The 27,718-nt window shown below is 41.9% G+C and overlaps 1 protein-coding gene across 8 annotated transcripts in view; it reads right to left on the bottom strand.

Moving 5' to 3' along the window:
• The window catches only part of IQCH (IQ motif containing H), a 108,402-nt gene that overhangs the window by 16,583 nt on the left and 64,101 nt on the right, over positions 1 to 27,718 (bottom strand). For all 8 annotated transcript variants that reach the window (XR_012154108.1, XM_073304420.1, XM_073304422.1 and 5 more), the window contains 2 exons: positions 25,101 to 25,221; positions 23,830 to 24,116 (listed from right to left, as the gene is read on the bottom strand). Coding sequence is in view for 7 of the 8 variants with exons in the window: in XM_073304420.1 (XP_073160521.1) it covers positions 23,830 to 24,116; positions 25,101 to 25,221 (408 nt within the window). In the remaining variant the exon portion in view is untranslated. The remainder of the gene's footprint in view (positions 1 to 23,829; positions 24,117 to 25,100; positions 25,222 to 27,718) is intronic.

Genomic DNA, 27,718 nt, shown 5'->3' with positions numbered 1-27,718 from the left:
TGAATTGCACCTTGAAGTGGGACACCGCCATCATCCATATTATTGGAGCACCCTCACGATCTTTAATCGATTTATCATCACAACACCTCTGCAAAGTAGGGCAGTACTGTTAGCCCCTATTTTGCAGATGAGGAACTGAGCCCCAGAGATACATGCCCAAGGTCATAGAGGAAGTCTGTGGCACAGCGGGGACTTGAACCGAGGTTTTCCGAGTCCTAGGCTTGTGCCCGAAGCATTCTTCCTCCCTGCACACTATTAACTGGATGAACAAGTATCTTGTGGAACATCTATGAAGTGCTGCATAGCTGATAATAATAGCAATACGCTTGCACTGGAGGAAACTGAAATGTAACCATATTTTCAGGAAGACTTGGGGCGCTTGTGCCTTTAAGAGCCATCACGCATTGGGATGCCACAGAGGTGCACTGTCCCAGCCGCAGCTCTTGGAAGCTTCGTGCCTGACCCTTGTATAATGCCTCCTGGAGCTCTGGGGAGTGCACAGGCAGGGAGGGAGGGCGCTGTGCCACCCCTGAAGGGGGTGTAGCATCTAGCCCCTTTGCTCTAGTGGCTAGTATGGAGCGTGGGACGGGGGAAGGAAAGCTCCTCCCACCCACTTTTAGGAGACTTTTGCTAGCAGTGGCAGTAGCTTCATCTTATGCTAAGTGGAGCACAAAGACCATGCTGTGGCTAGGAAAGCTCTTTGAATCCTCCTCTCCTCCAGACTGTTGTACTCACAGCAGCCTGTACATAGTTTGCTCTTACATTATTCACATTTAGGGCTTATATGCACTAACACTTACTTCAGTATAACTGAAGACGCTCAGGAGTGTGAAAAAGCTCCCCCCCCCCAGTGACGTAAGTGACACCAACCTAAGCGCTGGTGTGGACAGCGCTATGTCGGTGGGACAAGCTCTCTACACTAGCAGGGCTGTTGTAGCGATTCTAGCCTAGACTAGCCCCCAAAATCCATGTGCCTAACCTTGCAATCAGATACGTTAACATACATAAAACGTCTGCCCTCGAGTGGACTCCTTTAAAACAAATCTAGCAGTGACTGACTTGAATAAGTCTTTGAGTGGTAAATGGCATCATTATAAGGATATTAAGAGGTCAGGCAGCCAAGGCCTCTCGCTAAACTGGAGCTAATTTCTGAATCGTATTCACACAGTAATGCCCTTTTCATAACAGCAAATAAATCACGTCTGTAACAGTTGTTAATAACTAACTGCCAAGTATCTGTTGCTGTATTAAATATGCTATTTGTCAACTTAAATATTTCCTGCTGCATGGTATAAAATGCAAATCAGATGCTGATGACTGGCTTTGCTTAACAATAGAGGGAACTTTCACCAGTTACAATGCTTAATTTTCCCTAAGAATGTAGTCTTACATACTCACTTTCTATGCCGGTGAGAAGGAGCTTTCAAAATACAACAGATTTAGACTATTTCAGCACGTGATAACCCTTCAAATGAGCTACATTTTTACAGCACATGTAGTTCATGATGAATTCATATTAAATGCATTTCCATAAGTATTAGTAATAAATCAATAATAGCGAGTGTATCTTTAATTCTGTGAAAATTAGGTTTAGAATCTAAAATAAGTATTCCACAAAGAGAGAGAGAGAGAACTCGATGGCTTGAGTGAGAAGATCAAGGATTATGGAAAATGTTTAGTTCAGAGGTTCAAATCTGTCCCAAAATGGCAGTGACCAGCCGTCATTAGTATCCAATGCCTGCTCGGGGACCTATGTGAAATGAGTTGACCATCTCCATCCAGTTTCTGGTGCCACAGCAGTAAAGCCACAATCAATGTCAGCACTAAGTGAAAGCTTTGCTGGAAGCCTCAACATAGGAAGGAGGGAAAGATCTCAAAAGCTGTGAGACAATTAATCCCTCACCCTAGAGGTGGTCTCTCCAAGATAAGGTTCAGACACGAAAGCAGGGAGCGTAAAGAAAATTTGCACTGCATTGCCCGTGTTGTACCCGATCAGTGGATAATTACATGGCTTTGGACAGTCAAAGTCACGTTCTGACAATGTGTAAAGAACCTGGCCTTCCACTTAACAACAGAGAAACCCTCAAAGAAATGCAGCATTAGCAGGTGACAAATTTATTAAAACATCATAGAAATTCAAATAGACAACATAAAAAATGTAGTGTTACATATTTTATGTAACAAGTAATACAATCATACAAGCTTTGTCAGCAGCTACTTTCCTGTAAGTTTAATTGTAAAGTGTGGCTAGGCCACTTTTATTTATGTTTAGATCTACAGAATAGACCCATCAAATTCAGCCTGGGCACACGTCCTATGATTTTAATAAGACGCTGTAACGCTGTATGTAACAGACCCTCCAAAAGGTAAGCTAGGCACATTCCCATCCACCACTCTGAGACCCAGGGGCATGACAGAGTCCCCAGTGAATGAGAAGTAGGCCCAGCTCAGCTCCCTGCTCAGGGAAGGGCTATAAGATTGCATGCTAGCGACAGAAGGCCTTTGGGCAGGACAGCCTCCATACCCAGAGGTCAGAGGACTGGGCTGAACGCTGGAGGTATTACAGTCCATCAACATTCCTTACATTCCATGCTCACTGCTTCATCATCCCTTGTGAAAAAGTTCTATAAAAATGAATGAATTAAATCAAGAGTTGGATTCTAAAAACCTACAACATGCAGCAGAGAAAGACATCCATTACCTCTAACCCACAGTTGCCAACTTTCACGCGGTAAATAAGCACCCTGACTTTCACAATAAGCCAAATATCAAGCTAATCCCATTTCAAAACAAGGTGAAAACAAGCCAATCCCGAAGAACTCCAACACTCTATGTGACTAGATCCCCACAGCGTGCAGTCTGGTACTGTGGTGGGCCCGCTGTGCGCCTCTGATTTTCTCCCCCCCCCCCCTTGCCCCTGCTTGCCCCTTGTTCCTGCTTGGCAGGAGCCAATCAAAAAGAAGAAGCAACAAGCTGCAACAAGCTAAAGCCAAAAACTAGCCAACAAGCAACTCATAAACCAATTAAGCCAAAACCACGCCCAATTTCTGCATTTTTTTCACGGGTTTGGCATGTCTGCTCTAACTATGGTTCTTTTTAACCATTCTACAGCATACTATAGCAGGGATATTGTTTTGTGTTACTCTACAGAATGGTGACAAACTCCTACGGGCAGTTTGAGTCATTATTACATTCCAAGGCTAAGAAGGTTGTCATTAAGGTTGCAGATTACCCAATTTTTAAAATAGAAGGGCAGTCCTCAACAACACTGAGTTCAGGGAGGAGGAAGGTAATGATAGCTCCAAGCCACCTTTCTACCTCCTCTGATCCTGGGCCTGGGGGCTGAACCACCACTCTTGCAAGTTGGAGATGCCAAATGGTCACTGATTTATGTCAGTTGGGATGTTCCCCTAGGATCAGTTTCACAGGGCCAGGATTGCCAGAGCACATTGCATTGTGGCCATGTCCCGGAACTCCTCCTACATACGGGAAAGAAGGGAAATCAGGTGGCGTAAGCTAGCTATGTTGGCTTTATACTATGATAGGTAAAATCCCCAAAAGTCCCTTTAGTTCAGCTTTCAGTCCCCTGAGCACTGCGTGAAGGAGAGAGAGACTGGACTGAGAATCTTGCCGTAGTTTTCATGTGATTGATAATAGGGTGCAATATTTCATATTACTAGTTCAGATGCAGCCCAGGTCATTTGTAACTAACCAATGTTACCATCCAGCAGGTGGGTAGATTCCTATATGAAATGAGCTGGAAGTCTCTCTCAAGTTCCCACTGGTCAGATATGCCCTTTGCAAAATTCACAGTAATTGATAACGACAAGTAACCTTGTTGGTAGTCTCAACAGTGAGGCTATGGATTCAGTGAGGCTGAGGCTCACGGGGAGAGCAGTGGGACAAGTCTGCCCTATAGCTGCCTATGCTGGACTTATTCTGGGGATTCGGAGTGGACATCCATTTGTAGGCCACCGTTCACCAGTGATAGATAGATACACACCCTCAAATGGAAATGAGTAGCGCTTATAACCTTATACTAAGCACATGCTTTACCCCACTGCAGTTAGCAGGTGTCCCCGGAGCATAATAGCCTAGGATTAATTATAATAAAAAAGAAAAAGAAGTAGAATCCTTTATAGCTGAGCCTAAAGAATTGTAGGCTAAGAGGATTCCATAGGTGTTGACTTTTCATTTTCCCTGAAGGGCTCATCAGGCACATGCCAAGAAAACCTGTTTCCACTGCAACGAAAGGGCTTTTTTGTATGCAGAGCACTGAGCTAAATCAATGTGGCTGGAGCTGCCAGCAGCAGCAGCAGGGGAGAAGAACCTGAAATAATAAAAATATATAACCTTTGAGCAAGAGCACAGAAACTAGGAAAGCAAGGATTTACAAGCTGTTTGCCCTCTGTTTTTCATGGTGTATCTGTGCCTGACACATACATGCCATGTTTATGAAACAAATATTTTAGAGATGCCTGTTGCCCAGTAGAGTTTCTCTCTTCTACTACCTTTGTCCTCCTCCTCCCAAGATGCTAGCTTGAATGCACACAGGCCCTGTGCTTTGAGCCCCCTTCCATTCTGCAGCATCTCTGCTGCTGGCCATTCTTTCTGCCGACTGACTTATGAAGCACTGCACAGGGTGAAGAGCATGGCAGAAGAAGTCTGGTGGCATTAATGAAAGGAAAATGATCCCTTATTATTAATAATGTATACAGCACCATCCATCCCAAACTGATATACACAGGGGTGCTTCACCCTCTGCTAAAAATGCAGCCATATCTGCACAAAACACAACAACTCAGACGGGAAAGTGAAGACTACATGAGCTAAGTGGAACTGCTGGGAATGTGATCATGTGAGTTGGAATTTACCCAAACAGTGGGAATTAATGCCCACACAAGTGTTATGGCAACTTTAATGACCATAAGTGCTTAAGACACTGGCATTACAGCGCAGTCCACAAACAGCAGCTCAATGCCCCAGAGCACCATGCCCAGAGGAAAGAATGCCACTAATGAATGTTCACAGCATTTCTCACCACACCTGGGATTTGCTTATGGGTTCCACTCTAGTACTGAGCAGGCCCAAAACCTGCTTAGCTCAAGAAAGTTGCAGCACAAGGTGGCACAAAGCAGACCACAGGGCAATTGTAGTTCTTGTCGCCATCAGGTGGAAGGAGGGCAGGGGAAGAATCCCAAGCAGGGCAAGACTCACTAATGTTATGTCCAAAAAAGAAAGAAGGTAGAAGCAGACAAGGAAGATGGGAGAGGGGGGAAAAGATCCAGAGTGAAGCAAAAACAACCCTCCAAACCACTGAGTAAAAGAAAAATGAGATACTAAAGGAAAGAACTGGGCCTGGAGAACAGATTCTGGGATGCTGCTGGTTTCCAATAGCACTTACTGCCACAGCTCAGCAGGGAAAACAAACACATTTCCAAGATGGCTCCTGCTTCTAAGTGAGGTTTCTCTTCCCTGCTAAGCTGTGGGAGTGAGAACTGTGAAACAAGTGAAGTTTGATTTCTATCTGCTGCAGTGTTTGATTAACAGAGCTAGATGGCTTTGATCCAAAGTCCACTGGCATCAGTGAAAGCCTTCTCACTGACTACAATGGGCTTTGGATCAGGCACTATAAAGCCAATTATTATTGCAAAGTCTATATAAAACAAGTTCTAAATGAAACAAACTGCATGAAAAAACATTTCTCTCATCTACTGTAATGATTTTCCTTTAACTCGGAGTGACAGACAGTGGCGATCTCTATAAACTCTCTAAGAACTGAACCGTCCTTCTTCATTGTGAGAAGCAACAGAGGTAAATGAAATGTGATCCCAGCTTATACCTGTTGATACTGCATACTTCTTCAATTAAAGCCACAATCTAGAGCCCAAATGTAAGACAGAAGAAAGGCAAGCACACGACAGAATTTTTTTTTTTCAAAGGTGGCTTGTAGCTACAGCTTTTAGTAATTTTTAAAAATGAACAATCAGTGCCAAATGCATTAGTGCACCAAGATGCCTGTTTTCACTGGAAATCCTACTCATAACAGGAGATGTTATCTGTGAGGTACATGGCCGGTGTGGTAGTAAATTTTTGGTTTTTTGCTGTATCATTTTAACAAATCAGACATGGGAATTATTTCAAAGGTCCCACACATGTAAATCTAAAGACTGGTGGAGAATGGAGTCTTATTTTCCTGCTGGTAACTGAACTAGTTGTTAGTGGCCTAGTACTGTAAATGGAATGGTGTTCGTGGGGATGTGCTGTTCATCTCTTAATTTCCCTTCTGTGCTGAAAAGTTATTTCCAATGTGGTCTATGGGATTACATATTTTCCTTAAATTGTAATGGAAGAGGGGTGTCAAAATCCCTCAGAATGCTTTGAAAAAAATCTTAGTTTTTTTCATTATATTTGCATGGTTTATAAAAGCAATAGTGACGGCTCAGGTCAGGCATTTACTAGCAATTAAAAACAAAGTGAGTTGTCTGCTCCGGTCAGTCAGCTGCTGTTACAAAAAAGGTGTGCCTTAGAGGTCATGTATAATTAAAAGCAAAAGAGTGATACAACCAGGAAAGTAATGAACATTTAATGTTTTTAGGCCTGTTCTCATTTTCCTAATTTGCCCTGGTACCTCTATGCAATGAAGGGCATTGGCTACATGATGTCATAAACTGGTCTGAGGCCCCTGCAGTACCGAGAACCCACCACACGACAAGTTAAAAAGTAATGCAGTCAACTTTAACTTGAAATTTCAGGGCTTTCACAGGTTTCTGTCACCATCTAAATACTGCCAAAAACAGAGGACCTTTTCTGCAAATCCGCAGATATCCGGGGATAATTTTTTCAGATCGGATACGGATATAAATTTTGTATCTGCGCAGAGCTCTACCTATTTCCCTCCAATAAATGTGTGTAATTCCTATTAACAGCGACAGAGTACGTGTTCAGAAGTTTAACTGAAACAGAGCTCAGTTGTGAAGCCTGGATATGAACCCAAGACTTAAAACTGACATTTGTATTTCAAACATCCCAACATTCCGAGGTGTTCACATCTGGGGTTTTGCACTGTCCCATTATAAAGATGGAGGCTATTTGCTAAATTAGGATTCAGAATTAGAACAGCCTCAAAACTGATCATATTTGGGCTTTTGGATTGGGCCTACACAAGGGAGAATTCAGATTTTTCAGACTTCTCAATCTTTAGACAATGTCCAGTGAAAAAATCAGAGGTTCAACCTATAAGACGTACTGACTGCTTGGCCAAGAAAATGTTATGGATGGAAGGTTTAAACTTGGGATCTGGCATCACTTACAAAAATTTGTGGTATGCAAGCTCTGCTGAGCGCTGCAAGGAGATGCTTTCCTTTAAAACACATGGTTCCCCAGGCTGCACCTCGTGATAAAGCCAGCTCAAGTGAATAAAGTCACAATTATAGTGTAATTCTTTACAGCTGCCATAAAAATGATTCAACTTTAAAACAAACTTCAGAAGGGAAGGAAAACATAAATTCTTAAACAGTTACTAAATTATAGCTTTTCTTTCCCCAGTTTAATTGTTTTATCTGCATCCAGTATTGACGTCTACGTTATTGTAAAGAGCACACCTGCTATTTTTAAAGAAGTGCTTGGATGACACTGTAAAAACGTCAATTAGTAAAATATTAATGCAACTTGGGCTTTGAGGAGAGAGCTCTTTTTATTACTTTTAAAATTCACCATGGAATTGAATATTTTAGCAAGGATTGCATACAGTATCTTAACGGGTTGCCATCTAGTGGCAGTTATCGTGATAGCTCAGTGTCATCTCTGAAACTTTTTGAGCTCTGGCTGGCTGGATGTCTGATGTGGACACCATTAAAGGGAAAGCTGTGGAACCTGTTTGAAAATTACACAAAGAAAGCACAATGCTGTACTAAGAAGAATCTGGGAATTTTTTTTATTGGTCACAATTACTTTATTATTATGATTAGTCAACATTTACATTGCAGTAGTACTGAAAGCCCACAACCAAGTTAGGCCCCATTGTGCAAGACACGCTGCAAACACCAAATAAATGACAATGCCTGCCTCAAAGAGCTTACAATCAAAAAGGCATGGTATAATGGGTGGCTGATACAACAAGCGAGACAGCGTGGGAGAGATGGGGTAACAGATGTGCAAATTCTTATCCAAAGCAGAGTAGTGATCACGGCTCTCCACCTGCCTAACCATTGTCAAGTTGTACTTTACTGTCCACATTTTGCCATGAAATAACAAATGAATATAAGAGTGTAAAATCCATTTGATAAGTCTCTTACAGGCTTTCATCTACAGTAATGTTATTTTAAATCTTCAGTTTTAATGCTATAAATGTCAGAACTGATAAAATGTCATGATTTTTAAAGTCAATATCATTCTTTTTAGGACCTGATTCATGGATCTACTCAGGATCGGCAATACTGAAGAAATGAAGAAAAGGCCCTATAGCTGGGGCTTTAGCAAAACAAACCACCTCTTCGAAGGGTTTCTTTCTGTCAGGCTTCCTTATTGAGAAGACTGACTCTCCCCAGTGGCTGTCAGGATGAAATCCAAAGGAAATGAAATTGGAAGTCATGTGAAGAATACCTGTTTCCCAGCCCTTCTGGAAAGACACACGGTCTCCTGAGGAGCTTGTGACCAAAGTTCAAAACCAGACAAATTTCCCATCCTCAGGGAATCTGTCCTTCAGCCAAACACAGGAAGGAGGGTCCAAACCCAGGAACCAGACTGGCAGTTTTAGAGCCTTGTCTCTATGAGAAACTACCAGTAACTTCATCTCCCTCCACACTCATTCCTTTTTCAGAAGCTGCTGAAATACCCTATCCTCTTCCCAGAATGCCTTGCCAAGGTGGTCTACAAGTCCCGCCACTCTGAGATTACATTTACCAGCATTCCCTCTGGGCTGAGGGGAGAAAGGAGTTCCAGATCATCCTGTAATTTAAGAGCTCCCATCTCAGGCCCAGATCCGCAGAGGTATCAATGGAAGTTAAGAGTCTAAATACTTTTGTGGATCTGAGCCTCAGTCCCCAAACAGAGGCAGTAATTTGGGCTTCCTTCCTAAACCCTCTACTGACTCTCAGAAGCTGCTTCTGCCCCCGAGTGGTTGCTCTTCTTGTCCCACAAGTCTGCATTTATTCATTCAACTAGAATGGAGTAGCGTTGGTTGCAAGTGCCCCCCTCACCAGCCTTAAAGAACCATAACACTCCATTATATGTCTCCTAATATTTTATCCTATCTAATAAATAATAAACAAGGCACTACTTAAAGTTGAGATATTGCAGATTCCACAATATTAGGCTTCCAATTTTTATACAATTTTTACAGCAGGTACCTCTGCTGTCAGCCCTGGGCCCCCGCTCTCAGCCCTGTGTGGCCAACAGCCGGAGATGCTACTCTCAGCCCTATGTTCCCACTGCCAACCCTGGGCCCCTGCTCTCAGCCCCGGGCGGCCAACAGTGGAAAAATCATGGAAAAATAATAATAGACTTCATTACCGCGAACGATAAGGTCCCTCATTACTTTTCCACAATTTTCCATGGCTTTTCTGCAACTCAGCTGCGATTTTTTGACAATCATCCTGCAATTCAATTAGGGCTTTAATAATATGGAAGTAAGTATCAGTCCTCAAAATCCACATACATGTTCAGTTCTTTTTAACATCCTCTATGCTCTTGGAATCAATGGCACATTGTGGCGGTAAGTTCCACAGATCAATTATTAATTTTGAAAACAACGATTTTCTTTTTTCAGTTTTAAATTTCTTGTCTGTCATTTTCATTGACTGTTTCCTGGTTCCTGTATTATAAGTCATGAAATAGGAGTGCCTGACTTACTGTCTCTATACTATTCATTATTTCCAATCTTTTCAACCTCTCAAACGGCTTAATGGGACTAAATCGGGGGGCCCATATAATCTCCATCTAAGAATATTAAAGGAACTGGCACATGAAATTGCAAGCCCAATAGCAAGGATTTTTAATGAATCTGTACATTTGAGGGTCATACCCTATGACTGGAGAACTGCTAATATAATTCTTATTTTTAAGAAAGGGAAAAATGCGATCCAGGAAACTACAGGCCTGTTAGTTTGACCTCAAATTGGTCTTGGAACAAATTTTGCAATAGAATGTAGTTAAGAACACAGAAGTGAACGGTAACTGGGATAAAATACTACTTGGTTTAACAAAAGGTAGATCATGCCAGACCAACCCGATCGCCTTCTTTGAGAAGATAACTGATTTTTAGACAAAGGAAATGCAGTAGATCTAATCTACCTGGATGTCAGTAAGGCATCTGATCACTGTTCCACAGGGGAAACTTTTACTTAAATTGGAGAAGACGGGGATTAATAGGAGAATTGAAAGGTGAATAAGGAAGTGGTTAAAGGGGAGACTACAACGGGTCATACTGAAAGGCGAACTGTCAGGCTGGAGGGATATTGTTAGTAGAGTTCCTCTGGGATTGGTCTTAGGACCAATCCTATTTAACATTTTTATTATTGACCTGGGCTTAAAAAGTGAGCGTGTGCTCATATAATTTGCAGATGATACAAAGTTGGGAGGTATTGCCCATACAGGAGGAGGACCGGAAGATGTCAGAAGATGATCTGGATGACCCTGTAAAAAAGAGTAATAGAATGGAATGAAATTTAATAGTGCAAAGAGCTATTTAGGGACTAACAACAATAATTTTTGCTATAAGATGGGGATGTATCAGTTGGAAGTGACAGAGGAGGAGAAAGTCCTGGGTTTATTGATTGATCACAGGATGACTCTGAGCCGCCAATGTGATGACGCTGTGAAAAAGGCTAATGCAATCCTAGGATGCATCAGGTGAGGTATTTCCAGTAGAGACAGGGAGGTGTTAGTAACATTATACATGGCACCGGGGAGATCTCATCTAGAATACTGTGTGCAGTTCTGATCTCTTATGTTTAAGAAAGATGAATTCAAACTGAAACAGGCACACAGAAGGGCTACTAGGATGATCAGAGGAATGGAAAACCTATCTTATGAGAAGAGACTCAAAGAGCTTGGTGTGTTTAGCCAAATCAAACATAGGCTCAGGGGAGATATGACTGCTCTCTCTAAAAACATCAGAGGGATAAATCCCAGGGAGGGAGAGGAGTTATTTAAGTTAAGTGCCAATCTGGACACAAGAACAAATGGATATAAACTGGCCATCAACAAGTTTAGGCTTGAAATTAGATGAAAGTCCCTAACCATCAAAGGAGTTAAGTTTTGGAACTGCCTTCCAGGGGAGCAGTATGGGCAAAAAACCTAACTCGCTTCAAGACTGAGCTTGATAAGTTTATGTAGGAGATGGTATGATGAGCCTGCCTATGATGGCAGGTAGCCGATCTGTGACTGCTAGCAGGAAATATCTTCAATGGCTGGTGATGGGGCACTATATGGGGAAGGCTCTGAGTTACTAGAGAGAATTCTTTCCCAGGTGTCTGACTGGTGGATCTTGCCCACATGCTCAAGGTCTAACTGATCGCCATTTCTGGGGTCGGAAAGGAATTTTCCTCCAGGTTAGACTAGCAGAGACCCTGTTTTTTTCCCCCTTCCTCTGCAGCATGAGGCTTGGGTCACTTTCAGGTTTAAAGTAGTGTAAATGGTGAATTCTCTGTAATTTGAAGTCTTTAAATCATAATTTGAGGACTTCAGTAGCTCAGCCAGAGGTTAGGGGTCTATTACAGAAATGCGTGAGTGAGGGTGCGTGACCTGCAATGTGCAGAAGGTCAGATTAGATGATCATGGTGGTCCCTTCTGACCTTAAAGTCTGTAAGACTCTGCATACAGAAGTCTTTCCTTGGCGCGAATCATTTTTGTAATCAAGCTTTGTAAATTGACCAGACGGCACACTGTATCCTAGATGTCACTGATTTATAGAACACCATCACACTATTTCTGTATGGGTTTCTCTCCCAGAACATCTACATTTTAACAGTTAGCTTTTCATTTTTTGACCATTACTGCACCTTGAGCAGAATGTTTGATAGCAAATAACACTCAGGTCTTTTCCAGAGTGGCTATAGTTAATCTGAATGCAGTGACACATATGAATAGTTTAAATTATCCTTTTAAAATGTGCAATATTTTCCATTTGTCAGTACTGCAATTCATCTGCCACTTTGCTGTCCTTCTACCTAGCTCTAGCCAGATTGTGCTGTCCATGCAGGGTTCCCCTGGACCCAGAATTGTGCAGGAAAGACCCCCCTCCCCAACACACACTCTGGGGGCACTAGGACCCCCAAGTGGTGCCTCCCTCCAAAGCCCCAGTCCATATGGCCTTGTAAGAAAACTGCAGAGAGGAACCAGCCAGAGACTTCAGCCAGGAGGAGCAGAAGCAGCCAAAGCACAAATCTTTGGACGCTCAGAGAACTTTAATTAGAGTTTTGACTAGATTTTCAGTCCTGTGCTGATTGGCTGTCTGCTCTAACCCTCCTCCTCCTCCCTCAGTCTCTTCATCTCAGTTTCATCTCCACACCTGGACCTGTTACCCTCTTCTCCCCTGCCCATTCCCATCACCCCTTGCCCCCTTTCCTTCCATTTAGCTGATCCCCTGCTAAGTAAACCCAGCCAAAAAACCAAACCAAACCAAACCAAACCAAACCAAACCATGCTGGCACTTACATGAGGTTTGCAGCCATCCCATTGTTCACTCTGCTTGTGTTTATCCCTTTTCCCCACCCCGTCTTTCTTGTTAATTTAGATTACAAACTCTTTGGGGCAGGGACCATCTGATACTCTGTATTTGTGCCACGCCTAGCACAATGGGGCCCCATTCTCAGTTGGTTGTTAGGCACCACTGTAATAAATAGGATTAATAATGTTGAATAGTACCTTACTCTATGAGGAATCCAACTAAAATCAAGCCTCATCTTGACTAACCCAAACAATTTTATATGGTCTGGAAACTGTCATCCTCTTTTCCAGGTCACACACTTATTAAACAACACAGGTCCTAGTGCAGAACCTTTCAGCACCACACTGTTAAGCTTCTGCCTTGTTGAAAACTGACTATTTGTTTCTACTCTTTGTTCCCTGTTTCTTAGTTTCTTATCCATGACGCTACTTTACCTCTCACCCCATGACTATTAGTTTTCTTAATAGCTTCTTATGAGGGACTCTGCCAAAGCCTTTTTGAAAGTTCAAATATATTCTGTCGGCCAGTTTTCCTTTATCCAATTTTCTGTTGTCATGTTCAAAAAATTCTAAGATTAGAAGACACAATTTCACTCCACAGAAGCCATGCCGATTTGCCCCGTCATCTCATGTTCAGATAGGTGTTTTATAATTCTACATTTTAAATTTCCATACTCTGCACAGAATCATAGAATCATAAAATATCAGGGCTGGAAGGGACCTCAGGAGGTCATCTAGTCCAACCCCCTGCTCAAAGCAGGACCAATCCCCAACTAAATCATCCCAGCCAGGGCTTTGTCAAGCCTGACCTTAAAAACCTCTAAGGAAGGAGATTCCACCACCTCCCTAGGTAACGCATTCCAGTGTTTCACCACCCTCCTAGTGAAAAAGTTTTTCCTAATATCCAACCGAAACCTCCCCCACTGCAACTTGAGACCATTACTCCTCATTCTGTCATCTGCTACCACTGAGAACAGTCTAGAGCCATCCTCTTTGGAACTCCCTTTCAGGTAGTTGAAAGCAGTTATCAAATCCCCCCTCATTCTTTTCTTCTGCAGACTAAACAATCCCTGTTCCCCCAGCCTCTCCTCATAAGTCATGTGTTCCAGTCCCCTAATCATTTTTGTTGCCCTCCACTGGACTCTTTCCAGTTTTTCCACATCCTTCTTGTAGTGTGGGGCCCAAAACTGGACACAGTACTCCAGATGAGGCCTCACCAATGTCGAATAGAGGGGAACAATCACGTCCCTCGATCTGCTGGCAATGCCCCTATGTATACATCCCAAAATGCCATTGGCCTTCTTGGCAACAAGGGCACACTGTTGACTCATATCCAGCTTCTCGTCCACTGTAACCTCTAGGTGCTTCTCTGCAGAACTGCTGCTGAGCCATTCGGTCCCTAGTCTGTAGCGGGGCATGGGATTTTTCCGTCCTAAGTGCAGGACTCTGCACTTGTTCTTGTTGAACTTCATCAGATTTCTTTTAGCCCAATCCTCTAATTTGTCTAGGGCCCTCTGTATCCTATCCCTACCCTCCAGCATATCTACCTGTCCTCCCAGTTTAGTGTCATCTGCAAACTTTCTGAGGGTGCAATCCATACCATCCTCCAGATCATTAATGAAGATATTGAACAAAACTAGCCCCAGGACCAACGGCTGCCAACTAGACATGGAGCCATTGATCACTACCCGTTGAGCCCGACAATCTAGCCAACTTTCTAACCACTGCAACTCATAACTGTCCAACAAGAGATCATTGCGGTTATTCTGCAGGAGAATTCTGAATCTCTGCTAGCCTTTTCTGTAATACTACAAGAAGCACATTTCAGAAATGCAGATTCCTGAAGAATGCTACAAATTGTCTAAATTTCTTGTAATGGTTCATAAAACAGGTATAGAGAGACCTGAGCCTAATTTTGCTCTTAGTAACACCAGTGCAAACCAGGATAACTATAATGAAGATTTACACTTAGACCAGACCTTTGCCCAAAGATTATTATTCAACTTCCTTCAAAAAATGCTAAATAAATGTTGATGTAACTATAACATATTTAGAAAGATGGTAGAGTTTGCTAGATGAACCAATATGAAATTACTATTTAGTAAGATTACATTGAATGGATGCAAAGATTATCTATAGTAAAGTTAACAAAATCCAGTGCTCACTTGCACTACCTTAGCTCTGTGATCTCATCAGACCTTACGTTAACCACTGTCAGGCCTGGTCAGTAGTGAATGTCTAAGAAAAGTCATTGAGTCATTAGGTGGTATCCTTCCTTCTGGGTGCTACAGTGGCGTAAGAAAGGACAGTGTTGTTTGAGTGCCATCATTCAAGGTGAGATCTCAAACAAATATTCTGACCACTGCTATCCTTAAAAATCACCTCACATTTCTCACAGTAGAGGTAGCACCCTTGGTGAGGTGTTCAAGCTAAATTCCATTGGCTAATGGCCTACATACATTTTTCCTTTGTAGTAGTAAGTTAGACAAGGCATACTTCCCCTTTATTTCCTAAACTGTTACGTGGTGTTCAGATGGGAATACAACCTTCTAACCTCCAGAAGTGGCTGTATTTCAACGATCCTTTTGTATAAAGTTCGCTGCGATCTTTGAAAAACGGCATGGTACAAAAGTCAGGTGAGCTGCTTAACCCTGGGTTGCTATGTAACTTGTACTGAATGGGCTTGCATACGCTTTACCATAAAAAATAATACTTTGGTCATTTATAAAACATATCGTTTTCTGAATTTTTAACTCCTACTAGAATAGCATTTGCTGTGAGCCATGCTGGAGTCTGTGATGAAAAGTACACAAGGAATCACTTTGTTTGCACCACCCAAAATATAAATGCTTCTCTTTACTAGTATTTCCTCGCTCAAAGAACACATTTAAACTCTGTTGTTTCCGTGACTGCATTCAAGGATAATTTCTGGATGTGTCAATATTTATTTTTGTATTTTATATCCCACAATATGTGTCCACAGATTTGTATAAATTTTACAATGTTTGTTTTCACCAATAAATACCATTACCTTATTTATCTGTTTGGAGACTGACTTTGGCCTTTATAAAACTCTTGAAAAAAGAGCACTTATACAAACAAAAAAGAAAACAGACCTTGTCAAGCAAGGTAAAACAGAATTGAAAGGCCTCTGGGTTCCCTGATAGTAAGATACTCATCAACTATACACAATTTATAGCAGCTTCCGTTAAAGAGTTTGTTTTCAATCTTTGGTTTGCTTTTTTAAAAAATTAAGGTCAGAAAAAACCACCAATAGTCTTCTTCTGATCTTTTCCATCTTATCAATGTGATGCCTTATTTCTATTCCCATCACGATTACATTTCTTCCTCTTTTCTTTCTTTTGGTATCAGATCTCCCTCAGCTGTTTTTAATGGGTGATTTTTAGGGAGGGTGGGTTTTCAAAGCATATGGATTGTATTTTGATCGTGTTTTGCAGTGCCCCAAGTGTTTTGGCAGAAGGGTGTTTTGTAAATAAATTATTAATATGAATCAATACCCCAAAGCAACAAATAGTCAAATCCGTGATAAAAATGTCTCTCTCATGCTTTGGACTATACAGAGATGCTCAGATCATTGGCTGAAATTGTGCTGTGCCTCCTGGAAGCACAACACAGAGAGCCATAGTCCAGGAGGAAGAAAATGTGGAAAGGTGGCTTTCAGCCACTTTAGCACCCTCACTCTTGTGAGATGCTCTGGTGGTTTCTGTCACCCTCAACATAATTTAGAGCGGTCCCTGGCTGCTCTAAATTATCCTCCCAACGGGACTGCTCTCTCCCCTGTTGTGTTACGTGCCGGGCTTGCAAAGGGGGGGCCTGTGCAGGGCAGCCTCTAGCTGTTCTACAGGGTGTGTTTGCCAGTGGAATTCTTCCCAGGCCAGCTCCAGGGCTTTCAAGCAGTGGTGTACAGATAGTCATAGTGTGATGGAGAATCCCTCTCCTTATGTTGCTTCATTAAACAAGAAGGCATTTGATATGCCATAAATATCTGAATTGCAGACAATACCCCTATTTTTGTGATCTGATTAGCCAATGAGGTAGGCATTAATTCTCTGTAAGTGCACAGAAAGTGAGTGATGATTTGCTTTGGGCCACCAACTGCTCCCAGCTGGTCATTAATCCCCAGGACATGCCCCGTGCCTGGACTGTTGTTGCTTACATAAAATGTTAGTTAGCTTTTAAATTAGGTCTTAATTTATGTGTGGAATATGATCTCATGTTAAAGAAAAGTCTTGATCTGAACAGCTGGATCCAGGGCACTCTCACTATCACTGGATAGGAAGCAGAAATTTGTAATTTATGAGACCAATATGAGAAGAAGCAATCTATGTCCCAGGTCCTCCAAATATGTTAATGAGAAACTTTACACATGTGAGCAGGCCCATGCAGCTGAATGGGATCATGTGTGTAAGTATGTGCAGGATTGGAATCCATGGTAAGAGACTGACATGTCATCAACACTGTGTTAGACATTATTCAGAGGGGGCAACGGCCTGCCCTTAAAAGGTAAAGTTGGAAAATGGAGAAGGATGAAATCAGGAGCAATCCAGTCTGTCCAAGTAATGCACTTCCAGTATCTTTGCTCTTCCCCAAAGGGGGGACTCTCAGCGCATAGACAGAGATGTGTCACTTGGATGAAGGTAGAATCCTGAGGTAAGCAGAGAGCTCTGACAATGTCGCTACCTTGGCTTTTACACCAAATCGTGGTAGTGGAGCTTTTCCTTGCAGCAGACTCAGTCCTGAACTTACTCTAGTGCTAAATTCTGAGGCTGGGGGGGTAGAGGTAGGGGTAGCAGGCACAGTGCATTCAGTGGTAGGACTCATCTTGCCTCACTCTTCAACTACTTAAAAATCTGGTTCAGATTCAGGACTGAAAGGAATCCCATCCCTTCCCTCACAATTTAGAGTGTTCCCAAACCCTGGTCAGTGAGGATACCTGTCTGCTATGTTCCCTCATCCATTGGTCCCATCACTTGAGTGGGAGATATGGCTTGTTCAGGAGCTGCTGAGCCTTCCTGAGCTGTGAGGCCTCTAAGTGGTGACTCCCTCAGAAGGATGTCTGATACAAGATGGGATCTCGGAGGAGAGGGGATGAGAGAGGAACAGAGTTTGCTCCAAGAAAGCCTTGGAGACCCCTCTGGCAGGGATGGCGGGATCGGAGGGGTGAACACCTGACAACACATAAAGCAAACTGTGTGCTAGGTTTGGAAAGTGAGAGAGACATGAGCTAGTTAAAGAGTGCCCAGACAATGATAGATGGAAGAGATCAGTGGCTAAGGATCGGACTGAGAGGGGGCTTGAACAGACTGGAGGGACCAAAAGAAACAAGCATTTCTATCACACATTCAATTGTCTGACAAATTGCATTCAATATAAGCAGGCAGTTCTTGTATATTTGAAAAGGTTATAGTATTGTATGAAGCAATGTGTTCTCATCTCAAAGCAGGGGACCTGGGTGTACAACACACTCCAAGAAGCAAAAGGAGAACACACCTTAAATTATTCTGTACCTTTCAGCCTAGGATTTCTTGTGCATTCTGTTCAAATTGCGCCATTAAGACATCGATCTGAACAGAGAGTGGTGCAGAGCTGCCCTGTCACGGAAACTATGGGAAGGACTTCACCCCAGGGAGGCACAAAGCCATCACATGGCCCGGTTAACAGAACCGCCTCCCAGCCTTCCTCATCCTTTCAAATGATGACATGGCCAGAGGATAAGGGTAAGACCATGTCCTCCTTCTCATCTTCTCTTGGTCAATATGCACCCCATGGGTTGCAAAGGAGGACAGGTCCCACTGTTCCCCTAAGTACAGGTTCTTTGATTGTTACAGGCTCTTGAGGTGGTGAGCCTGAGGAGGTGGACAAGGCTTCTAGCAGTCTCTGTGTCCTCACTCCCACACAGGACAATCACAGTCAGGCCCATAGACTCTTGTTCTTCTATTCTAATCCAGCACCTCAAGGACCGCTGCAAGACCTTAGGCTCTAGTCAAATCGTGGCTATTTTATCATTGCAACATTCATGCAACCTTTTCCATGGTATCAGCCAGCAATGATAACTAACCTGGGACTGTTCCGCTTGTTTGATCGACAGTCTGTGTTATTTATTCAGCATATAGAGATTAACCTGTTTGCTACCGGCTGCTATTACAACTCATATACGGAGGCAGCTCATATATGGGGGAAGGGATAGCTCAGTGGTTTGAGCACTGGCCTGCTAAACCCAAGGTTCTGAGTTCAATGCTTGAGGAGGCCATTTAGGGATCTGGGACAAAAATTGGGGATTGGTCTTGCTTTGAGCAGGGGGTTGGACTAGATGACCTGAGGTCCCTAGATGACCCGAGGTTCCAACCCTGATGTTCTACGATAAATGAGACACATGATAAAATATGGATGTTGCAAGGAAATACTTTGCTAACACTAACTGTCTTGAAAAATTAAGTGAAAGATTTTAAACCATGCTTTGAAGAGAAAAATATGGAGTTTTAAAATCTCATTTTTTTATACACACACCGACACCCACCCCGACCCCCTCCCCTCCATCTGCATGTGCAAATGCAGGGGTTTTTGCTCTGTGCACTTTGACAAAGTGTTGGTTTGCACCCATTTCACACACAGTTGAAAATCTGGCCCCTCACATTGCTTGAAGAGTTGTGTTTATGTAAAAGATACATATAACTTTATGAAGGTTTCAGGGATTTTAAAGTATTTAAATACTGTTACACTGTACTGGTAACAGATGTTCAATTATATCTTAAATTTTTAGTTTTACTGAAAAAACAATAGATCATTTGATATTTTCTGTAAAATATAACTTTGAAAGGATGCCTAAGTATACAGTGCTTCCAGAAAATTTATTTGAGCCTTTCAGCTACTGCATTAAAATCAGTACTTCTAAAATTAGCGTGAGAGCGTTCTAAGAGTCTAATAGGATTTCTTGTTTGCCAAAAAATAGTGCTTTCAGAAGCACAATCTTTTGTGTAATCTCTCTCTCTCTCTCACACACACAACAAGACAGATGGCATCATTAATTGCCTCTATATCTAATTAAGTTTAAAAAACTGTGCTTAGATAATGCTAAAGTTGTGGTACAAGCTGACAAATGGAGGAAATTTTAAGGTAGAATCACTGGGAGGGAAAACAAGACAGAACAGACAGGAATAATGAACAAACAGAATTAATTAATTTTAACTTTCCTGGCTTCTGTCAGCATGTGCCACAACCTTAATATGATCTAGAAAGTGTTTCTGTATTTGGATGGAATCCTGACTCCATTGATGTCAATCACAAAACTCCTGCAGACTTCAGTGGAGCCAGGATTTCACCCTTTAGCCATTTTATTATTTGTTTGTTTTTAAACTTTTCATGGAAGTTATCCAGTGGGGCTAATTTCCAGGACAATCCAAATCACACCACTGGAGCACATACATATTGTGGGTCACGTATATACAGTGGTCCCCATTTCAAAGTTAACATCACCGCAGTTTCCTCTGCACTTACAATAGAACATGATTGTCATAACAGTGGTGTCATTACAGAGAGTTCACTTTTGCCAACAGATACCATACTTCTGGGCTATAAATGAAACCCCTGTATTTAGGCCTTTTCCCCTCCTCTTTTCACAAAGCACATAGGCTGGGATTTTCAAAGCAGCCTATGGGAGGTAGGTGCACTAATTCCATTGAATGGATTTGGGCATGTCATTGTCATAAGGTCCTTTGAAAACCCCAACCATGCTGCATAGTTTACTCTATTAAATACATATGTTAATATATGCAGTTGGATCTTATAAATATAGTAGAGTCTTAATTATCTGAGCCCCTTGGAACACAACAACCTTGCATAGACAATTAGGAGTTTCTGCAATCAGGAGTGAATAGGAAAGGAGCCAGCAGAACGGGAGAGGCTGTCAATTTGTGATGTAAACAGGTTTGGGTTCTGGGGCTTTAGTATGACTGGGACCCTGTGTTAGTATTTTGATATATGTCCTGATTTTGAACATGTGTATTTGTACCTGTCATAAATATAAAGGGAAGGGTAAACACCTTTAAATCCCTCCTGGCCAGAGGAAAAACCCTTTCACCTGTAAAGGATTAAGAAGCTAAGATAACCTTGCTGGCACCTGACCAAAATGACCAATGAGAGACAAGATACTTTCAAAGCTGGGAGTGGGAACAAAGAGTCTCTCTCTGTGTGATTTTTTTGGCGGGACCAGAGCAGGAATGCAGGTCAGAACTCCTGTAGAGTTAGTAAGCAATCGAGTTAGATATGCGTTAGATTCTGTTTTGTTTAAATGGCTGATAAAATAAGTTGTGCTGAATGGAATGTATATTCCTGTTTTTGTGTCTTTTTGTAACTTAAGGTTTTGCCTAGAGGGATTCTCTATGTTTTGAATCTGATTACCCTGTAAGGTATTTACCATCCTGATTTTACAGAGGTGATTCTTTTACTTTTTCTTTAATTAAAATTCGCTTTTAAGAACCTGATTGTTTTTTTTTCCTTGTTCTTAAGATCCAAGGGTTTGGGTCTGTGTTCACCTATGCAAATTGGTGAGGATTTTTTAATCAAGCCTTCCCCAGGAAACGGGGTGTTGTGCTTGGGGGGATATTTTGGGGGGGAGACGTTTCCAAGTGGGCACTTCCCCTGTTCTTTGTGTAACACTTTGGTGGTGGTAGCTTTTAACCTAAGCTGGTAAGAATAAACTTAGGGGGTCTTTCATGCAGGTCCCCACATCTGTACCCTAGAGTTCAGAGTGGGGAAGGAACCTTGACAGTACCCAATAACTGTATAGCAGTGCTCACAACAACCTGCAAAGACTCCACCTTTTTAAGTTTTATCATTAGTTTTCGGTCTCTAAACCTGGCTTTCATTGTTGGCCAATTGTGTAAATTGCAAAATCCCTTAATCTCAATGCCCCTTTTAATTTAATAACATGATTTCCTTTCTTTTAAAGAAGAAAATATTCAGAGTAGTTGGAATTTGATAATTAGGATTTTTTTGGTGGAAGATCTCATAATGACAGAGAAATCTTACCGTTTTAAACAAAACAAATGCAAGATTACTCAAGATCAGCAAAACACATGACAAGATCGATATTTTGTCCCACAATTTTGTCAAAGCTGATCAGCCTTGCTCATGCCAGAAGGAAAAGGAAATAAATATGGAACAAGAGTTAGCAATTTTCAGCATGTTTCAAGCTAATAAAATTAGATGTGTCGTTTGCATTATGAACCCTTCCAGAAAAGATACTAAAATAATGAAATCAAAAATTGTATCGTTTTCAGCACACACTCGAAATAATTCCTTTGTCACCTGCTGATGCAGTGCCCCACCCCAAAAATATGCTATAAAGAGGGTAACTCACCTCTAATTGTAATTGTGTGTACACTGCCTCTGTAAATCCATGCTCTTGACTGTGGGTTCCTTGGTGCTGCAAGCTTGAGACCATCTGGAAAGAAGCGACTACTAGAGCAGCACACCCCCTGAGGAATGTGGATGTTGAGTGGGAGGGTTTATAAGAAAGAGTGTGGTCCCAACTACTCTTCTTTCTCTCCGAGCTGCCTTAGGCAGCAGCGTGTTTTGGAACTGATACTCTGCCTGGTGGATTTATTACATCACTTTTCATCTTGTCAGAAGTCTGATACAGCTGACAATGAGGTTTTGCTGATTGACTTGCAGACTCAGGCAGGAGTAGATGGAGCTACTTGAGTAGTTCTGATTTTACCTCTTTAAAGACAAGCGATTGGTCATTCACAGTAAGGGCTCTCCCAGGCAGAGTTCCACAGGATTCTGTTTGGTCACCGCTCTCATCTACTTCATCGGCTTCTTTGTGGCTCCTGTAGGTTGCACATTGCACCACAGCTCCAAAAACTACACTGGGCTTCCGAGAACAGGTGCTTCTAGGTGTAATTCAAGGAGTTGCTCTTTCAATATAACTCAACCTTGCTTGGCCCTGGCTCTCTGAAAGACTACCTCTCACCCGACATACCGCTGCAACAGCGATCAGTCGATATCATTTCGTCTTACATGGTTTAAATCTGAATATCAGAAAGCTGGTGCCAGGGTATTTTCAGTGTAACACACTGTACCCTGAAACTCACTTTCACAGTTCATCAGACAGCGCATGAGTCTGTTGACCTTCAGGGCACGGTACAGAGCCAACTCTTCTTCTCAGATCTTTGCCTCAGAAGGCTGGATGGGGGGAAAGTATATTGTCAGGGCCCCATCTATTCCACAATTCTGCAGCCACAGAATGACTCCTTTCTGCAGAATTGTGCAGAACCTTCAGGACCTAAACTCTTATTGAAGTAATTCAGCGTATCAAGCATAATCCATAGAATTTTTAAGAGAAAAAACAGAGGTTCAAACTAGTCAACATTCTGCTAATACTAACACTTTCCCTTTAAAATTTTAATTGGGGGAGGAGGGCTAGATGGCTCAGAAATTGGCAATATTAAATATAGTGCATCAGACCACTATGTCACCATTTCAAATCAGGACCAGGCTGGTACAACACAGGAATCATCAGCCTCTGACAACTATCCAATCTGTGATCAGCTGTGCAAAATGAGTGGGGGATTTCAGAACAGTACAGAGTGGACAAATTCCACATCACAAAACCCATCCTTATAATTAGTACTACTGGAACCCTTGTAGTCAGTTTTGACAGAGACGCATAGATTGAAATGAACCAATGATTGAATTGGTTGAGTGACTGAAGGAGGTTCCTCTAGATGATGGTTTAGGCAGGTTAATGGAGGAGTGTAACACTTACACTTGCATTGCTTGTGTGGTACCTGATCTCTGGAGTTAAATCTCTACCACCATCTGTGTGGTAACTTTCATAACCACTAAATTTATGAAAAAGATATTTTGCACTTATACAGCAGTTTCTATCCGAAGAACTCAAAACACTTTCAAATATTACCGAACTAAGGCTCATGAAAGCTCCAGGTGGAAGGATTATGCCCATTTTACAGATGGAGAATTGGAAGCACAGAAATGTCAGAATTTGTCTGCAGGGGAAAAGTTGATTAGCTCAATGAATTTTTAAATGTAATGCCTTTCACATGATCTGCTAGAGCACTGTGGGTATTTCAGATATTTCTGGGACACTATGTGGTAAAGTATTTCTGTCTAACTCACCTGCTGCTCCATTGTTTGCGGATGGATGAAAGTTACAAGATCAACTGAGAAGTAGCCAAGCACCCCTCTAGATTTGCAGGCCTCTCCAATTTTTAAACATAATGAATTAAGAACTGCTGGATCAACTGAACACTGTGGAACAGTGGTGCCAGATGATTGCAAAGGACCATCTGCGTGGATCTGATCTCCGGATGAAACTATCTTTATGTCTCCCATTGGCTCTATCAACATATCCACTGTAAGGTTGGTGACATTTTCTGAGGGTGGAAAGGCTTCTATCACACCACCTGGTAAGAAAGGAATTTTTTGTTAGACTTGTAACAGAATTCAAACTCCAGCATTTTCAGAGTCACACAGAATTCAACCAGCCACATCTATTGCACTCAGACACTATGATGAGGACTGCTACAGAAATCCCTTAAATAAATAAAATGTAATAAGAACTGTGTAGCTAACCCCTCTGCATCTCTTAGAAAATGAAGTGTATGTACTCTAAACCACAACCCTACATAGCTGTTCATAGGGAGAGCATTAACAGGATTATTTGGCATTCTGTGTTAACTTACTGTTGTCTATTACATATTTGATTCAGCTATGATAAATGATGTTTTTCATACAATTCCTAAATGTGACCGTGGGTGCTCTTTTCCCAAAACCATTTTCAAGTGGGAATCCTGATCTACCCTTGACTCTTCTACAGATAATGAAATCCATGGAATGTATCAAATTTAATATAACTGCAGGGAACTTCACTCCAGAAACTTACTTAACATGTCTGATGGAAGAATGGCTTGGGGGTTATATGGTACTTGCGAATTCCTTCCCTCAGTAGACAATTAGTGCTACATGCAACTCACCTTCTGGTCCAGAGGGATGGCAAAACCACACTCCCTCAGTTGTTTCCTGACCAATAACTCAGAGGACTGAGCTACGAATAGTTTTGGATTCCACAAGTCCACATGCTGACATTTCCTGCTGAGCTTCTTTGCCAAATGCAACATAAGCTCCAATGTAGTAACACAAAATTAAAATGGTTGGTCCTTATTCACTCAGAATACTGTAGATGAGGTAGCGTCAATGTTCAGGTTAAACATGTGAGTAGGATATAAGAATGATAGAATAACTGCCTATATATAATTCTTAAATGGACAGTTAAATATAATGTGGAAATAAGAATTTTTAAACAAGCCCAAGATTAACAAGAAGATGGTGTACAGTATGGTATAATTACCCATTAAAATACTTAACAGGAACTTTGCAGTCTTATTTACCTTGACTAAGAAATGTTTGGAGAAATTTTTCCCATGTAGGAAATCGTTTCTCATTGACTGGCTGTGCGTGCTGTGCTAAAAGGCCCGGGAGCTCCTGGGAGATCTTCACCAAAGCTGGCTCCTGCAGAAACAAATTAAATAGAACCACAAGCAATTTTACTACAGAAATGAAAACTGCTTGTGGGGTGATTAAAAACCAGGCCTCCAACAGGCACCAAAAAAAAAAAGTGGTTACTGTTTACTCACAGTCAGACAGGCTTTTTTAATTTTTCTCCTTACATTTATCCAAAATAGTCTTTTTTTCTGACAGGCTGATTTGTTTTCAGCATAGCATCTATTCTATTATCACTTTTACCAGTAACATGACCTTGTGGTTGTAAATGACATAAAAGCCTTGGGTCATGGCTTAGTGGATATCAACAGTCGATAACTTCTACAATATTTGTATTTTAAAACAGAGTGTGTTAAAATGGCTATGGTTTCCAATAATACTCTTCCTAACTCTTTTACTTTTATACTCAAGGCAAAACTCTGCATTTTAGTCATCATGAATTTGGGGGAGCCCATGCAAGGTTGGTAGCATTACATACAAAGTGTATACACGATGGGAGGTATCCTTGTAAATCTCTACAATTTGTGAGACAAGCAAACTAGAGGATTGTTTGATGGCTCTCTACCTTTGGTTGGAATTTGATTTTTCATATTATAGGATATAAAACAGCTTCAGTCCCTGCCAGTATTATCACAAAAACCATCAAACGTATCTTGGCAAAAAATAACTCCATTGTCTTTGCTGTTCAAGAGGCCCAGAGGTGAACAAGTATGTAAAGTGCGAGGACCCTGACTCTAAAACCCTGAGCCCCTCTTTCTTGCTACTTCATAAGCATTTTCATGCTTCCCCGGGTCTCTTTCTCATTTCAGAAGGATGTAAAACAGAAGGAAATGTCCCACGCGCCAGAAGAGGACCACTTATCCGCCGATCCTGGCAACATTCGGAGCCCTGATCTTGTTTTGGGCTCGGAAGGTGCTCAGTATAACTTTGTGATTAAAACTGTATAAATATGAACAAAACCGCTACTCTGCATGAGCAATCAATGAATCCTCTTACTTCCATAACGTGCAATGTGACATAAAAGGTTTTTTTAATTCATATTTATTCTGATTAATTTTGGATTTATCTACAAAAAGTAGCAGAGGAAGTATGGCCCAGTGGCTAAGGGCAACAGCCTGGGATAGGGGACATCTGGTTTCCATGCTCTGCCAGAGACTTCCTGTGTGACTATAGGCAAGTCACTTAGTTTCTCTGTGCCCCCGGTCCTCATCTGTACAATGGGAATAATAGCACTGCTCTATACCACAGGGGTGTAGTGAGGGTAAATACATTAAAAACGGTGAGGTGCTCAGATGTTACACAATGGGGGTGATATAAGGACCTAAGTGGTATATATTTTTAAGTGTCTATTGCTGGCTCTAGGTGCCACTGACAAACCTTTTAAAAACACTTATCGTCAATAAATAAATAAATTTAGCAGCACAACATTTCACTCAGAGCCAAAACCATCCCAGATGATTAGCCTGAAATAACACAATACCATCGACCTCTGCCCAAGTTACCACCTCTCAACCTGTTCCCTGCTCTTCCAAAGTCTGAGCATAACACATGGGTTTTGCAGTGTGCCCTGAAGGTTAATAGAGATGGGCTATTTTGGGCAAGTGAAACCAACTGCATCATTTGGCACATGAGGTTTCATTTATCAGCTTGTCCTGCCTTTGCAGTATGCAGTCCGGGATCCACATCAGACAAAGTTCTGGTGGTCTAGGTCTTGTGTGAGAAGAACACAACACAAGGGTAAGTTTTTGGAAAGACATTGCTTACTGCTGGCCCTTAGCCTAACCCTGAGCCACGTTCTGTCATCCACGCTGACTAGTACCTTACTCCTTGAGTTGTCCCCCTGATGATTTTTTATTTTATATTTTTACATCCGTGTCTGGTTTGGAAGCTGGGACTTTTTCGAATGTTGGTCTTGCTACTGTCATCAATGCTTTTGTCACCTCTAGAATTGTCTGCTCTGCAGTGCTCTCTGTATACTTCTGCACCTTAAATCCATCTGGAAACTGAAGCTTGTATACAATGCAGCAGCCTGCTTGTTGAGTGGTTTCTTGCTGTGAGAATATTGCATTAACTGTGGGATTTGCACTGGCTGGCTATTGACAGCTGAGCAGAGTACAAGGTGTTTGTTTTTTACCAGTTCAGGCATGGGACATACCTGTCCGAGAGAATGGCTCTTTCCCTGTACAATACACTTGAACTTATGATCAGTATAGGGGTCTGAGCTGGAGACCCCTAAGTTTAAGCAGGAAGAAGCTGCTGGCAGAGTACTGTCCATGTGTGGCCTCATGACTTTAGAATTTGTCTGCCCATACTGACTTCACTGGAGTCACTCTGAATTTACACCTAAATGAGGTAAGAATATGGTTCCCACAAGTTTGCAGTGACAGCTCAAATTGTACAATCGCCATTCTTCCTATAAGGTGAAAAGATACCACAGTGTGACTTTAATTCTTAAAAGTAATGCCCCATAGCAATACTGCCAACAAGAAAGAACTCTTTTTGGTTT

Source organism: Lepidochelys kempii, chromosome 10 (assembly GCF_965140285.1).
Source record: "Lepidochelys kempii isolate rLepKem1 chromosome 10, rLepKem1.hap1, whole genome shotgun sequence".
Taxonomy (NCBI): Eukaryota; Metazoa; Chordata; order Testudines; family Cheloniidae; genus Lepidochelys; species Lepidochelys kempii.
This window is presented reverse-complemented; position numbering and strand designations above follow the sequence as displayed.